General features: G+C 33.1%; 1 protein-coding gene across 3 annotated transcripts; it reads left to right on the top strand.

Annotated features, from left to right (window-relative positions):
- Positions 1-6105: 6105 nt before the first annotated feature.
- Positions 6106-16103, top strand: LOC18445503 (uncharacterized). 3 transcript variants are annotated; one of them, XR_016041124.1, is made up of 5 exons: positions 6106-6362; positions 11165-11359; positions 11871-11993; positions 12419-14669; positions 15286-16103. XR_016041124.1 is itself a non-coding variant. In XM_006855640.4 (5 exons), exons 1-5 carry the CDS (start codon positions 6165-6167, stop codon positions 15724-15726), a joined length of 1176 nt encoding a protein of 391 aa, XP_006855702.2. In that variant the 5' UTR covers positions 6106-6164; the 3' UTR covers positions 15727-16103. The 3 variants fall into 3 exon arrangements, 2 of the variants coding, with proteins under 2 accessions (XP_006855702.2, XP_011627532.2); XM_006855640.4 differs by having other exon boundaries at positions 14451-14669; XM_011629230.3 differs by having other exon boundaries at positions 14436-14669.
- Positions 16104-16290: the final 187 nt, after the last annotated feature.

Here is a 16290-nt window from a genome sequence, read left to right as displayed (position 1 = left end):
AAATATATAATATAATATAATATTATGTTATAGTAATATTATATTATATTAATAATATTAATATTATATATTTATATTATGCATAGTGAATAGTGTTCAACAGAAAAGTTTTGAAAGATTAAGTTCTTGAGCAATGATTTAATGCAATCGTTGTATAGTAATGTGGTGCAACAACCTTAAAAAGCTATTTCATGGCCATTTGTTTGATCCAGATTTTGAAATATACACTCTTTTTATTTTAACGAACAATTACAAAAAAGAAAAGTTTGAAAACATAATCTAGAAAGTATTTTTTTTAGCCTAATTAATAATGAGATGCTTAGATCTAGGCCTTAGAATTATTTTTTCATTTTCAATTTTTTTGGAAAGCTTTATTATCATTAGATTGAACAATGTTAAAAAAGAAAAAAAAGATTTTGAGTTTATAAAAGCTAAGATCTTGAAATTCACAAAATGAATGGTCTAGATTCATTTTTAGAGGAGATTCATTTTGACCATATCTAGGGTTCAAATTGAACTTTTTTTTTTTTGAGATTGATTATTGAGATGAAGAGAGTGTGTATGCAAAATTTGGGATCATACAAATACCACGAACATGGTTATCTAGAAGTGTCGTTGCATTATACTATGATACAACCGTGCATTAGATCATTGCTCTTACATTCCTACCTCCTTAAGAACTTAATCTCCTAATGCCCTTTAGGAACTTAATATTTCACTTTTTAACAAAGGAATGAGAAGATTAATTTATGAACTTTTCATAAAAAGTGTGAAACAAATGCATAACTTATTCATAATCTTAAAGATTACTTTTAGAAAAACAAGCACGCCCTAAAAGACAAGATTTTGAACTCTATATTTTTCTGCCATAACATTCAACACACCATTGCATAACGTATTTATTATGTTATCCCTTTTTCTTTCTCTTCTCTATTTTTTTAATTGTAATCTCAACATATTGGTTGTTGGGTCAGACATTTGGATAGGTTTGAATAATATTTAGAAAATTATTGAAAATATAAAAAGGGATTGTATCATTCTTCCTTGTAAACAGTTGGATAGGTTTGAATGATATTTAGAAAAAGTGTGTGGTTTGCATAAGGTTGCAACCTTAAACAATCCAATTAAGGTGTACCTCTAAATTTTATAACAAATGTAATTTGATATAAAAAATTATTAGGATGACTTGAAAATCTATTTTCATATTTGATTATAAAATTTTAAACTTTAAAAGTAGTTCAAATCAAGTAGATCTATAAACAAATAAAAATCTTGAAAATGGACGGTCTAAATAATGTGTTGCAAGATACACTATTTCGCATACTCGAAATCTTTTTTTCTTTTTATATTCTTACATTTTGAGGTCAAGATGATCAATTAGATGGTTTTCCAACATCCAAACAACCTTTTATGATGAATTTTTTATGTGCACCTTTAATTCTACATTTTAAAGTTGCAACCTTATATAAACTTTTTCCTTCATTGAACATATAAAAAGGGATTGTGCCATTCCTCCCTATTACAAGGAGGTGACATTTTGCTTGTAGCTATTAGATATCAAATTAGATGGCTTTATGTGTGTCGCATAGCTCATTTGTTCTTTTTTTTAATCTCGTCTACAATACTCTTACAAGTTACAACTATCCAATTTGAAATCTGACAGACAAAAGTGATTGTGACCACCTTGTATCAAACAAACATAGTCTATTTATATACTTTTTCGTGAAAATAAAATATAAATTAATATAGAGGTTTACAGGTGTAGATTTAGATGATCTAAAAAAACATTAAAAATCAACAAAAAAAAGATTAAAAAATGTAAAAAAAAGATTTAGGGAAAACTAGGCTGCTACCTTCCCAAAGTTAATGCAATCGTAGCCGATTCTCGGTCTAGATCAATGTTTCCTAATCTTTAAGTTTTAAAACACTGGTTCGACATGTTTCCATGTCGTCTTAGGGTATTTCTATGCCTCCCTAATCAACCTATGAAAATGCACAAATGGTTCCATGGTTTACTTATGGTGAGTTCGAGGTATGATGAATGTTAGGTTCATATGTTAAGGAGTTATTACAAATTGCGATTTAGACTTTTAGAATCACATTTGCATATCACACAATCCAGTCCCAATTATCGCCTCAGGCCCGATTCATTTTGGCTACGATGAATTATAAATAAATGGATTTGGGCCGCCTTGGCGCAAATAAAATTGTGGCCCAAGCCTAGCCTGGCCAAAGAAAGCACTGGGTCTAGCTCATGCCATGATACGTATAGAGTGCGTATGCTATATTCATGTAGGAGCACCACGTATCTAATCCCTCACTCAAAAGACCTATGTCAGAGGACTTTTCAATATGAAATTGAAATTTGCAGACTGTTTAAGAATATCTAGATGATTATTTTTTAAAAAAAAAAAATTGAATTTGGAGTTTTTGGTACTTAGATCTTGAACTTTAAAAATTGGATAGTCTTGATCCAATCTTGAGACATTATTATTTTTAGTATGTTGTGACTTCATTTGGAATTTTTTTTAATGAGGTTAGTTTGGGTAGAAGAGATTTCATTTTCCAAATTTGAGATCTAAAAAGTATCCCAAGCATGTGTTCTACCCGCGGGAGTAAATGGATACTATACTCCTGCTGGAGTAGGTGGGGCGTTGCGGTGGAATGTGCTCCCTAGCATGAGAAAACACAAAACCAAAAGAAAGAAACAATGGGGAAAGTTCTTATCTGGTGTTAACATTGCCGAACATGTGGAAAAAAATAAATAAAAAGGGCGCCGCATGGGGGGTGCTCAGCGTAATATTCACGAAAATATTTATCATTTTGTAATAAAGCGTACATGTCTATACTCTCCTTAGTTAATCAATTTAATGTTGTCGGACCTAAACAACATCATGTTGTGGATAATGGGAGTGTTTGAAAACCCGCATTGGTGGGGTGAATTGTCTGAGATTTGGATCGGTCTAAATATGATACAAAAATTTGATAAACATGCAAATATAAAATTAAATTAATATAGAGGTTTATGGGATGGGAACTTAGAAAATTGTAAAAATAATAATACTATATATATAAATAAAATAATGGTTTTAGGAGGAATCAGGTTATGACTGGTACTTTCAGATAACTGATTCATTGTTATCTGATTCTCAATCTGAATCGATAATTCTTAATTGACAGCTTTTAAAACATTAGTTTAACGCATTGCAATGTCATTTTAGGGTATTTGCATTGCTACACAATCAACTATGAAAGTACACAAATGGTTGCATGGTACTTTAGGTTAGTTATAGGTATGATGTCTCTTAGGTTCATATGATAAAGAGTTATTATATATTGTAGTTTTTATAGACTGTAATTCAACAGTACTTTAAAATTTTAATTGGCGGGACAAATCGTTCACTCGTGGATTTATGTCAGATCGCTGGATTGGCAATCCAAATTGGTAGAGCAGTTCGTTGACCCACGTATTTGTGCCATCAGTTTAGGGTCATATGTTGCATAGACCATGCGCCCAATAATTTTAAGGTCCTCAGTTACTGTCGATGCCTCCATCAATGTGAGGCTACATGGTAGGGGTCAAGGAAAAACATGCCAATGAACAGCACGAGTTTTCTACGTGTTGAAATGGAATTTTCAGCGGGCGTAAGAGCCTGCTGATCTTGGAACGTCCATCTTTAAGATGGGCGTCGCTTAAAGTGCACCGGATTAAACAAGTTATGAATGGTGTGAAAAATCCTAAAAGTAATCCACATTTTAAAATTTTAAAATTTTATTTTATTTTGTATTCATCAACACCTCGGCCTAGATTTTTATATTAAAGGTAGATTTTATATTAAAAATATTAAATACAAAAATATTCAATTTCGATGATCAAATTCATCCATGATCGTATAAAAATTGAATATTTTTTACGCTTATAACCGGGTGCAAGAATCCAACACCTCAGGTTTATTAAAGTAGAAGGGAAAGCTTTCTATATGCCCCCTACACCATAGAAGTTTTATGTTCCCTTTTATCCAACCGTCCATTTTTTAATGGAGGGCTAAGATTGCCCCAATCACAATGTCACATCTCTGCACTGTTTTTTTTTTAATTTTTTTCTATAAACTGTTTTGACACCAAATTTTGGATGTTTATTCCTCTATTAAACTCGTACTAACAAAAAATATAAATAAAATATTTTCGATAAAATAAAATGACCAAAATACCCCTAAAAGTTTCAAGAGGTATTTTGGTTATTTTTTATTGAAAAATTATTGTTAATATTTTTTTATAGGTGCACCCCAACGAGATGATGGTATGTACCAAATTTCATATTTAGAAAAATTGTATTAAAAAAACTAAAAATAAAATACTTTGAGACGTTGGATCTAAGATCAAACGATAAGTGGCTCTCTTGATAAAAAATACAGTTGGATGGTAGGGAGAACATAGAACTTTTATGCTGTAGGAGGAACATATAAAACTTTCCCAAAGTAGAATACCCTTGATATGCATCTACTTTATAGCCTCAAAGAAAAAGAGAAAAGCACAAAGATTGGTGCTGGAACTCAAAAGAGATCCATATACCTTGTTGAAATGTGCAAATGCTATGCCATGATTCAACTTTGATCTTCAATATCTGTCCGTATGGAAGGTTTCTGCTTTATCTCTCGGCTCTCAAGGCTCTTAAGAATGATCTAACTGTGGAGTTTCATCCTCGATACAGATAAAAATTAAGAAAATATTCATGGGTAAGCAAGGGAGTCCACCCCAAATCCCCGCATCAATCCTCAAAGGTCTCTCCATCCTAAAAATATAAAATTTTTAGGCTGCAATTAGTGGGGCATAACCCACCGTTCAGATATTGATCCGATGGCGTTAGACATGAAACTAAGCCACCATAGGACTGAATATAGTAGTGACCTGCGGATTTTGAATTCAAAGTGCTTGAGATTGAGCATATCATGTTGGATCATCTTGACACTGCATATTGGATCATCCTCACCCTGTTTCCCAACTCATGTAAGCTCAAAGAACTCAAATCTATGGCATAAATTTGGGTCAAAGAAGGGTTTATCTTTGTGGGCTCTCTAAAGATTTTCCTTTCGTTATCATGCATCATACTTTCTTTCTTAGGATCATATTAGGAGAGATCATGTGGGACCATTTTGTGCATTAATCATTAGGAAAAAGAATTACTCAAGAATAGGTTTATATTTAAAAATTTTGAGATCCGCCTAAAAATGACTAAATGATTATTAAAGTTAGCTTTTGAGTTCTTAAACACTTGGTTCTTACCCTAGAGATGATTGCTAAAGTTAGATTTTGTGTCCTTCAACACTTACTTCATACCCTGGAACATTGCACTGTCCTTGCTCAATATTGGGGCACTAATTTTTTAGGATTTGTCTATAAAGATATCATTTATCTTGTGTACATGGAGGTCGCAAATCATTCCTACTCGTTAAATTGGATAGCTTGGGGATGAGTCGCAAAATTTGAAAATTTTTTTGGGAGCTCTGTGTCTATTCAATGACACTCTCACAACCACCCATTTTAAAATCTAAAGGACAACAATAATTATGACCTTTACGTACAAAAGATAAAGAAAAACATTTATATAAGGTTGCAACCTTAAAATGAAGGATTACAAATGCACCTCAAAATTCTATCAGAAAAGGTTGTTTTAATGTTGAAAAACCCTCAAATTGATCATCTCGATATCGAGATGTATGAACATGAAAAAAAAAAGATTTTAAGTCTTAAAAATAGTGCATATTGCAACACACTATCTAGACCGTCAATTTTCAAGATTTTCATATGTTTATAGATCTACCTCATTTTAACCATTTTTTGAGTTTAAAAATTTATGATTAGATATAAAAATAGATTTTCAGATAATCCTAATATTTTTTTGCACTAAAATTACATGATAAAGTTGCAATCAACTGCACCCAAAGATATATGGTCTCTTTGTAGACCCATATTTTTAAGCACATAATTTTTTTTTTTTCATTTTGTTTCTTTTCCTTTTGTTTGAAGCTGGCCACTATGTTTAAGAAAGTTCCATCTCAAAAAAAGCTTGCGGCCCAAAAAATGCTCCCGCCGAGGGATCAAATAGACAGAGCGCTCCCGCGGTAGTAGCATATAATTTTTGCATCTTCGAGGAGATCCCTCTCATGAATTCGGCTCTTTGCAGCATTTCTCTATCTGAGAGTAGAACAAAAAGCCCACGAATTTTTCGAAATCTCACCTATTCTCCATCATTCAGGATTTTAACGCCTTCTCTGAAATTTAGGTTTTTCTACTCTACTACTTTTGCTGGTGAGTCTGGGAGAATTGGAATTTTCTTAGGTCTGAGCTTTCCTACAGTGACGGTAAGTTTGAAACTTGGTGATTGCTTAGTATCGTTTTTAAGGAATTTTGAAGAGAATATAGCATCTCTAATATCAATGCGGCGATATAAATTTGAAATTTTGATGGGTTATTAGAGATATTTCTGTGATAGCACTTGCTGTGTAGTATTTCGAAATTATGTATAATTTTGTTTGGGAATTATTTGGAATTTATGGGGATGAATTTTGATGTATTTCAAGGCAAATGGATGACCTGATGAATGTATTCAAATGTTTATTTATATGAATTTTTGAGATTTTAGATGGAGAATGGATTACTTCAATGTTATATATTGGCTTTATGCTGGTACTCGTGGGTTTTGTAAAAAGATATCTTGAGAATTTTTATACAGATGCGTTCACGGTGATATTTTTAGGATTTTGGTTTTTTTTTCTCTCCCAATTTGTGGCGAGCAATTCTTTTTCTCTACCCAGTTCTCTCTCACTTAATCTCTCTCTCTCTCTCTCTCTGCACATTTCTTTACTAATTTCTATCATCTGCAATTCTCTTATAAAACCATGCTTTACTCTCTTTCCCCTTTATTAGCGTCTGTCCTTGACAAAAGCGCCATCTCTATGCGAAGACGATCAGATACCATCATCAACGGCAATATTATCTTGACATTTTTTCTTTGAGAAAACTTCCATATGGCAGCTAAAGTTGCAGTCCATTTTCTATATTTTTCAGTGTTTTTCTTTTTTTCTTTTTCCCTTATCACAACCTCAACTATAACTGTGAATCTATCTCTGTCTGATACCCCATGTTCCCGTTTTTGGAAAACCATTTTTGGTTTTTGGCTCTCCGTGGCTGTGAACATCTCTTTGTCTTTTTCCTCTTTTTTTTTACTGAAATTTTTTCGTCAAAAAAATCATCCTAACTCAAATCTTTGTCAAAATTTTCCACCTACAATTTGGTTTTCTTAAAGTTCTCTCTCTCTAAAACACGTACTAAAACGAGAAGAACCGAGAAAGATTTGTACTCTGTTTCTCTCTCTCTCTCTCTATATATATATATAGATAGATAGCCTTTGGTTCTTCTTTGTTCTGCGATAGATGGGTTTTTATTTGTGGAATAGCAATGTATAAATTGATTGCTTCTTGTCAGTTTGTATAGCTTTACCTTAAATATTATACATCTTGTGCTATTCATTTTGGGAGAGAGTACTCTACTTTGCTTTATGATATCCGATGTGGGTCTGGGGTTGTTGGGATCTCATGTGCCAGTTAAAAGGTTGGGTTAGTTGTGGGTAATGAGAGATTGGCATAGGTATTTGTTGTGAATCTCAAAAGATCACTGAGGTTCTTGGGTTTAACAATATTGGGAACTTGTAGACCTTTAATTGTAGAATATGAGGCATTGTAGTTTATTTGACTTTTATTACCTTTCTAATTTTTTTTTGGGTCGGATTTCTAGTCTTTTATGCTAGGGTGAAGAAAATGTAGTTTTTTGTGTAGATTTTTTTTTGAGAATGTTAACTTTAGTTTTTGGTGTGGAATTCAAAAGATATCCTGATGTTTTGAGTTTTTGCTCATGCAATCGATGATGAATCTTGGGTTTTTGGGTGTCATAGAAGTCATTTGAGTTTCATTTTCCCATAATTGCAACCTTGGAATTTGATTACTTGGTGCAATGTAAATTTGATATTTGGTTATGAATTTGATTGGTTGGGGCCATGGGAATATGATATTTGGGTTCAATGATATTATAAAACAGTAAACGGATACTTAGTGAAGAAGTTGGAGGATTATTTGTTTTTCACTGCTACTGGTTATGTGGCACAAAATGGTTTTGGAAACCTTGCAGAATATATTAAGAGATTGAGTTTGGTGGCTTATTGTATGCATTTTTTTCTTGAGTTTTTTGTCACTTTCTTTTTTATGCAGAATATGGAAGATGATTTACGGTTTAATGGTCTTGAAGATAGTTCACTGTTTAATGTTCTTTTATTGTATAAATTGAAGTGGGTTGTGGTTTAGGTGCCTCATAGTTGGAAAACTTTGCTTTGTTTTCATTGTTCCCAGTTAGTGGCCTTTTCATGATTGATATGCTTCTGCTTGCTATTGTTGATGTTTGGTCTAATAATGTGGTGACTTATTGAAATCTCTCATATACCAACATTTTTTTTTTGGCTTATTTCTCTCTAGTTGCCTTTATTTCTCATACTTCTTTTATGAACATATTCTCTCCATACTCTCAAACAATGAAGTGTTGTTCAGTGATCAAGATTATTGACGATCGTCAAAGATTTGATTGGACTGGCAATTTTTGAAAAGCATGCAATTGTGAATTTCTTAATCTTGAGTTTAGTGGTTAACATTTTAACATTGTAGTTATTTTGTCTCCTACCTAAAGAAAATGACCAGAGAGGCACTTGTGTGTGTATGCGCATGTATATATATATATATATATATATATATATATATATATATATATATATATATATATATATATATGGAGAGAGAGAGAGAGAGAGAGAGAGAGAGAGAGAGAGAGAGAGAGGGAGGGAGGGAGGGAGGGTGGGGATGGAACAGTATAGAGAGAGAGAGAGAGAGGGCAGAGGGAGGGTGGGGATGGAACGGTATGAATGTTCTCAAATTTGATCGAATACTACATGATGTAATGGTCATGAACATTACGAATGGAGGGGGTTTTGATGGTCATGAAAGTTTGGAATATCTTTTGGCTTTGATCTTTGTATTGGAATGCTTGGATGGGTTTATGCATTTACAAGCAGGAATGGATTCTCCCTCGTTATGTGCTTCTTGATAGAGTTCCTATGTCTATATGATGCAATGCTTTGGCAAGTGAAGGCTTGAGGAGGGCTGTTTTTATATCAATATGCATCTTGCTGTGAAATATTGTTTTTCACTATGAGCTTTTTAGATGAAAATGTGGAATTTATCACTGAAAATGGTTACTTAAGTGCTGTTAAAAAGCAAATGATGTCTGTATTTCTTTGCTACTCACGTCTTTAGTTTAGTGTCAATTGTCAGTGCTTTATGCAATACTCATATTTATTAAATGCTATCGTTTCTTAAGAAATAGTGTTGTAGTAAGTATTTGTGTTTTATTAAATAGTTATTTATTATTAAATAATAAATTTTTATTAGATAATCATGTTTTATTACCAAAAAAAATTTATATAAGGTTGCAACCCTAAAATGTAGAATTAAAGGTGCACCTCAAAAATCCATAATAAAGTGTTTTTTGGATGTCGGTAAACCCTCTAATTGATCATCTTGACATCGAAATGTATGAATGTGAAAAGAAACAAAAATTACGAGTCTGCGAAATAGTGGATCTTGCAACACATTATCTGGACTGTTCATTTTCAAGATTTTCATGTGTTTGTAGATCTACTTGATTTGAACTATATTTAGAGTTTAAAATTTTATAATTAGAAATGAAAATAGATGCTCAAACCATCCCAAGAATTTTTTATATCAAAATTACATTTATGATAAAATTTAGAGGTGCGCCTTAATTGGATTGTTTAAGGTTGCTACCTTATGCAAACCACACCTTTTATTAAATAACCACTTTTAGATTTTCATTTTAATTAATAGCAATTTATTAGAGGGTTATATTAGAGTATTCATACATATCAGTATTTTTGTAATGTAAACATTTTTTTGTAATACAAATTTTATTAAGTAAAGGTATTTTTCGTCATTAGGAGGGATATGATAAATATTTATATCAGAAACTAGTGGTATTTTACTAGTGGTTAAGAAGCAATCATTGCTTCATGTGGATGATGTCACACCTTATGTGGATGATGTTATCCTCCACTATAGTTAATAAATGTCTATCTTTCAATCAATAATTTTACCTTACGTTTGATTAATTACTTAAATACCCCTAAGCAAAAAAGTTACTATATGGTAGGGTAAGGGTATCAAGTGTCCAAAAATGTTGAGTATCTTAAGAAAATACTCATATGTATGAGTACCCTAAGATAACCCTTTATTAGATAAGACATGTTCTAATAAATGTTCGTGTTTTATTTAAAAATATGCATTATGAAATAATTGTGTTTGATTAATTAATCATGCATTATTTACTAATTTTGTTCTTAGTAAATATTCATTTTTATAAACTAATAAATCTTTTCTAGGCAATCATGATTTATTAAATTTATGCTTTTTAATAACTTTCATGTCTCATTAAATAGTGGTGTATTATTAATTAATCATGTGTTATCAAGTGATATTGTTTTATCAAATCATCAGTTTTTAATTATTTACATTTATAAATAATCATGATTTATTAGATAGACTTGTTTTAATTAATATCCATGTTTTATTAAATATTTATGCAATATTAAATAATTGTGGTTATATGTCAATGTAATAACTATTTAGTAATATTTATTAAACAATGGTGTTTTATGAATTACTAACTAGTGATTTAGTTCATTCTTCTTATTGGAAGATAGCACACACTTGAAAAATCCATGGAAATCTGTTTGATTTCTGAACAATGGACATGGAAATGGCTGCAAGGATCCATGAATTTTGCATTGTGTATCCAAACAGGAGATTTGAGAAATCCATTTTAGGAATCTTTGATACTGGAAATTCATGAATTTCCAATGCTAGATATTTTTTATTTCCTCTTACCCAAGCAAGGCCTTTAGTGTACTTTGGGTTTTTTTAGGGGGATTACAAAGACATTTTCCTTTAATTTCAAAATTTTAGTTAGTTTTGACCAAATTTGAGTTAATTTTGGTTATCAAAGGCATCCAATGTTTAAATGCTGAAGGTTATTGATTTATAAATAGGACGATTGTATTGTGAAAGACTGCAAATTTGAAATGAAGAAATATGGCCTCCAACTGAGAGCTCCTCCTCAATCCAAGAAGCCTTTGAAAGCTCCTTTACCTCCTCCACCTGGCTTCCTCAACGATGATAGTGATGAAGAAAATGTTGAGAATGAGATTGCTCGACATGCTGCAAAGAAAAGATCCATAAAAGAGGTTATTTTCACTCTCTTACATTTATTAATGAAAGCTAAGAAAAGCATCATATGATGTACAAGAACTGAAGGTCATGATACTCTTGTGAACGATGACATTCACATTTAGCAGTTGAGATTGAAAGGTTTAGTGGTGTAATTTGGATTATATGATTTATGTTCAAAAAAAGTTGCATGAGTTATAAAGTTCATAAGTTGCAAACCACGCTTTTGGGGATTTCTTTTAGCTCTTAAAGAGCTTTACTAAGATGATAAACTCTTGAAGAATCCTTGAGCTGTTTCATGAAATCCCTTTTCGCTACACTTTTTCTTCTCTTGTTCACGAAAGCCTTATTTTCATAGTAGTATTTTTCTGCCATACCATTGGATGCCACTTAAAAAGTGAGGCTGTGATCACTTTAGTATTATTCATTAGTTAGCTGTGTTTCAAAAAGTGTTACGATTTGCATAATGTTTTCCCATTTGATGATTTATCTTTTCCTTTATTTTTTATTTAGCTCACATGATTTCAGGTTGAGGATCTTCATAAAAAAGCTCTTGAAGAGGATCCTTCTGTATTCGATTATGATGGGGTTTATGATCAAATGAAGTCTCAGATAGCCAATCCGATCCAACAAGACCGACAAAAGAGAGAGGTACTTAAATCTTGAGGTTGCTCATCTTGTTAATAGTCATTTTGTTTTGTGAGAATTGTCTTATTTCCTTTTTTTGGCTTAGTGCAAGTGCGTTTTCTTTCATTAGTGGGTGATGGTTTGCTCCAATTTCATGGTTTGTGATGTGAGGTTTCTATGAGTTAATGCCCTTATTAAATTGTTATAGGTTTCTTATGGAACTACTACAATTGTTTGAGTATGTAAATATAGGCATAAACAGCAACTATGTGATAATGTGATACTCCACATTTTATTTTTTAGTTTTGATTGGTAGATGTTTTCATATGCTTTGAAGCATCTATTGTGTTCTAAGTCTAATTAATCCATATCTCCTTTGCTTGAGAGAGTAAAGTGTTTTTGAAACCTTAAAACAATAACTGCAAAGCGATGCTTGTGATTTTGGTCAGGTCTGCACTACTTTCTTTTGCTGGAGAGATTCAAGGGATCAGGATGGAGGTGGCACTGTTGGATGCCATAAGATGTTTTAGCCTTTTCAACGTTGTTGTTGTACTGGCTTATGTGACTTTTTCTCCTTGTTTTCAAACTTTCAACTTTTCAAAGGCAGTTGCAACTCAAATTATTTTCATTCTTTATTATATGTTGTGATTTATCATGCGGTTTGTGTGAGTTGCAGTTGCTTAGCGCTGTATCTCATTAAGGATATGCCCTGCCTTAAAGCGATGAATTTTGATTGATGCATGTTGAAAATCATATTGTATATCCTGTTCTCTTATAAAAGTTTTCATTTGAAATTTAATGATGCGATTGATGAAACAAAGATACAAAGTAAAAACCAGTGAGAATGAAGCCAAGAACAATGGGAAAATGGTGATGACTTCTCACCACTTCCAACCATGTCCTTTTGGGCCTACCCCTTGCCTTTTTTAAGTTTTCTACTTTAACTAATTCACACCTCCTAATAGGTACTATACTGGGTCTGCGCACACATGGTTAGCCCACCTAAGTCTACTCTCTCTCATCTTATCGACTATTGGTGCACACTTAAATTTCATTTCGAATTTTGTTTGTCTTGCCAATCATCCATCTCAACATCCTCATCTCTGCTACACTCATTCTATGGGTATATTGTTTTTTGACCGCTTAACATTCCGTCCTATAGAGCAAAGCTGGTCTGGATAGATCAACAATGGATGGGATATTATAGTTGTCTTGTTGAAGGTCTGTCCATCTCAGTAAATATTTTTTTTTAATATTTTTGGAGGTCTATTATTTCAATGTTTAATTGGCATCATCACAGTCCTACTTACTGCCGAGTCAATGAAATTGCATTGCTTGAATAGTTTACAAATTTTGATTAGCAGAAAAAATTGAGTGGACCCAGATAATAACATGCAATAAAACTTTCAGAGAGGCTTATAGCTACATTTAGTCTAATGTTTAAATTGGCTATTTCTTCGCTGGCTGAATCCATATCTTTTCCATAAATCTTGTATTAGGGTTTTCGTTGCAAACTTACAATCTACTAGTCGTTGAACTTCAAAATTCTCCTTCCAATCTTTGTGTTTGTTTAGAAATCCTGGGCATCCAAAAATGTATTCTGTGCCTTCTTATACTTGATTTATTTGCAATAGTTATTCTGAACCATTGTCAGGGGTGCTCTTTGCACTCTTTGGTTTTGCTTCAAATCATGGATTGCTGAAATGTGGTATGCACATCCTTATCCTCATGTTTATTTGCAAAAATCTGGAACCATTCTTGGAAGTACTGGGATCCTGGGGATTTCTTCAGTATGATTCTATCTTAAGTGAAAAAAAGAAAGAAAAGGAAAACCATCTATTAAAGTTTTTTCCTTAAATTTCTTTCTTCCATACAAGCTTGGTATGCATCAGTGGTTTTGTCTCTGCCTTGATTTACGTGTAGTGTCTCTCGACATCTTTTTCAAGTTTTGAATCGAATATCTAACTTCTAAATATACAATTTTGGGCACCAGCCCAGTTAAATTGGCAGATTCATACTCTTCTAACATTCTCAGTGTCCTTTATACCTTGTGAGTGTTAATATCACTGTGTCACTTTGTGTTAATAACTGTCTCTGGACAGAAACAAAAAAGAGTGTTAGTAACACGGAGTCACTGACAATGACATTTTTTTTTGTCAACAACAAAAGGGGAGCTAGGGAATATTCTTAGGAAGTTTGGCCCTTGTGGAGTCTTTCCTTTTGGAGGTCATTGCTGCATCATTGTGCTTAAATTATGATTCTTGCCTTATTTTGGTTTTTGATTTCTCTTACTAATGCAAATGTCTCTTGGTTTTGTAAATATTTTGGAGTTTCTCTTCTCTTGGATTTCTTAATTCTTGTTCTTTAATGTTTTCTTATATTGATTTCAGCAGTGCACACTGAACTAAAGATGTTTGTTTCCCATATAATTTGTTGCAAAGTTGAATCTAATATGGCTACTTATAGTCATTTTTTTTTAAGTCAAAATACATAGGCAAGTTGATTGAGAAAGCCAAAAAAAGGGAGCAAGAACATGAAATAATTTATGAGAGGAAACTTGCGAAGGAAAGGGGCAAGGAGGACCACCTATATGAAGATAAAGAGAAGTTTGTCACAAATGCTTATAAGAAGAAACTTGCTGAGCAAGCTAAGTGGTTAGAGGAGGAGCGATTGCGAGAACTTCGAGAGGAGAAGGAAGATGTACGTATAAACAAGAATATTCTTTACAATAAGCTTTGTTTTTCATTTACTTGGGCAAGTCTTTTTCCTCAAAAAACTGAAGAAGGGTGCATTGAGATATATTGGATCAATTAATGCTGGTTACCTTTTTTTTTGATTGGTTAGTTCCCATTTAATCTTTGAATCATCTGAGGATTAATGCTTGTTACTTTTAACTAGCCTAGTAGCGCTTTTATTTTCTCATATTCTCGTCATTGAAGCAGATGCAGGTGGCTGACTTTTGTGTTAAACCAGGATGATCTTCTGGTTTCAAAATGGATGCTCTCTTTACTGTCGGACTCTCTCTCTGCACCATCCATGCATTCTACTGAGTGCATGGGTTGAGTACCAGTCTCTTTTGGGGATTAATTTTTTCTTTTTTGTCTTTTGTTTTTGTGGGGGAGAGAGAGAGAGAGAGAGAGAGAGAGAGAGAGAGAGAGAGAGAGAGAGAGAGAGAGATTTCTGCATATATTGTGCAATCAATGAATAATGGCTACTTGCAATGTAAATTCAAACTGTATGTACATATGTCTTTGTTGGTTTCTTTATTGGGAAGCATGATATTGGCTGACATCACATAGGACATTGTTTTTGAAAGGTAACCAAGAAGTCTGACATGAGCGATTTCTACGCCAACCTTTTGACTAAGAATGTAGCGTTTGGTGCTAAAGCAAGCGCTTCGGATAGGACATCCAGAAAACCTGCACCCCTTGAGGAGCCAAGACACAGTGCAAACTCACCTCATGTTGGCCTTGAAGATTCAAAAGAGAGTGTAGGTGCATCTCAGATGCAAGAACATTCTAGCACACCTCCAGTGGAAATGCAAAATCATCAAGCGGAGAGACACAGTGATAACCCCTCATATGCTGAGTCAGTGTTGCATCCTTCTCTCTCTGAAAATGTTGAAAATAAACATGTTTCGGCTGGTGAAGTTGATACTTCGGTTGAAGGTGAGAGACGGCCCCAATATAAGAGAAGCGAGGATGCTTTAGCTGCTGCTAAAGAGCGGTACTTGGCTCGTAAGAGAGCAAAAGAATAGTAGAGCCTTGTTTTTTCTCTCTCCACAAAAGTAGAGCCTTGTTTTTTTTCTCTCCACAAAAATATCATCGGTTGGTTTTCCATCGCTACTTGGTGGCAGATACACTGGCTTCTGGTTCTGACGAATAGTGATTGGTAACAGGTCTTGGTGCAGCTTTCAACACTCCCATGTCTATACTTCGTTTTGTTTATTCTCTCTGTCTCTCTCTTACTGCTGTTCCTCTTGCTCCTTAACGCTACTTTTTTATCCACTTCTTGTTTCATCATCTGTGCTCATTTTTTATTTTCACTACTGACATGTAGCTTTTTGTTTGTGTGCTCTGAACACATTTAGATGTATGCACTTACTGATAGAATTGTTATTTATGGAAAAGAAAATCATGAGTGCCATGTGTAGAATGGTCGGGTCATTGGCACTCTTTTATATGCAGTTTGCATCACCCACAAGTTATTGTTGATTTTAAATTTTGAAAGGATGGAATAAGGCACTGATTGATGACGACAGGCAAATTGAGAGTTCAGAAACATTTTCAGCTAGGTTAAGATGAAAGAAACGCATATTGAT

This window comes from Amborella trichopoda, chromosome 9 (assembly GCF_054954075.1).
Source record: "Amborella trichopoda isolate Santa Cruz 75 chromosome 9, AtrichopodaSantaCruz75HAP2 v2.0, whole genome shotgun sequence".
NCBI classification, from domain to species: Eukaryota; Viridiplantae; Streptophyta; class Magnoliopsida; order Amborellales; family Amborellaceae; genus Amborella; species Amborella trichopoda.
This window is presented reverse-complemented; position numbering and strand designations above follow the sequence as displayed.

Coding starts and splice junctions, on each gene's coding strand:
- LOC18445503 (XM_011629230.3), top strand. CDS start 6,165: ATGAATTCGGCTCTTTGCAGCATTTCTCTATCTGAGAGTAGAACAAAA. Junction 6,363..11,164: donor TGAGCTTTCCTACAGTGACG/GTAAGTTTGAAA, acceptor ATTTATAAATAG/GACGATTGTATTGTGAAAGA. Junction 11,994..14,435: donor AAGACCGACAAAAGAGAGAG/GTACTTAAATCT, acceptor GGCTACTTATAG/TCATTTTTTTTTAAGTCAAA.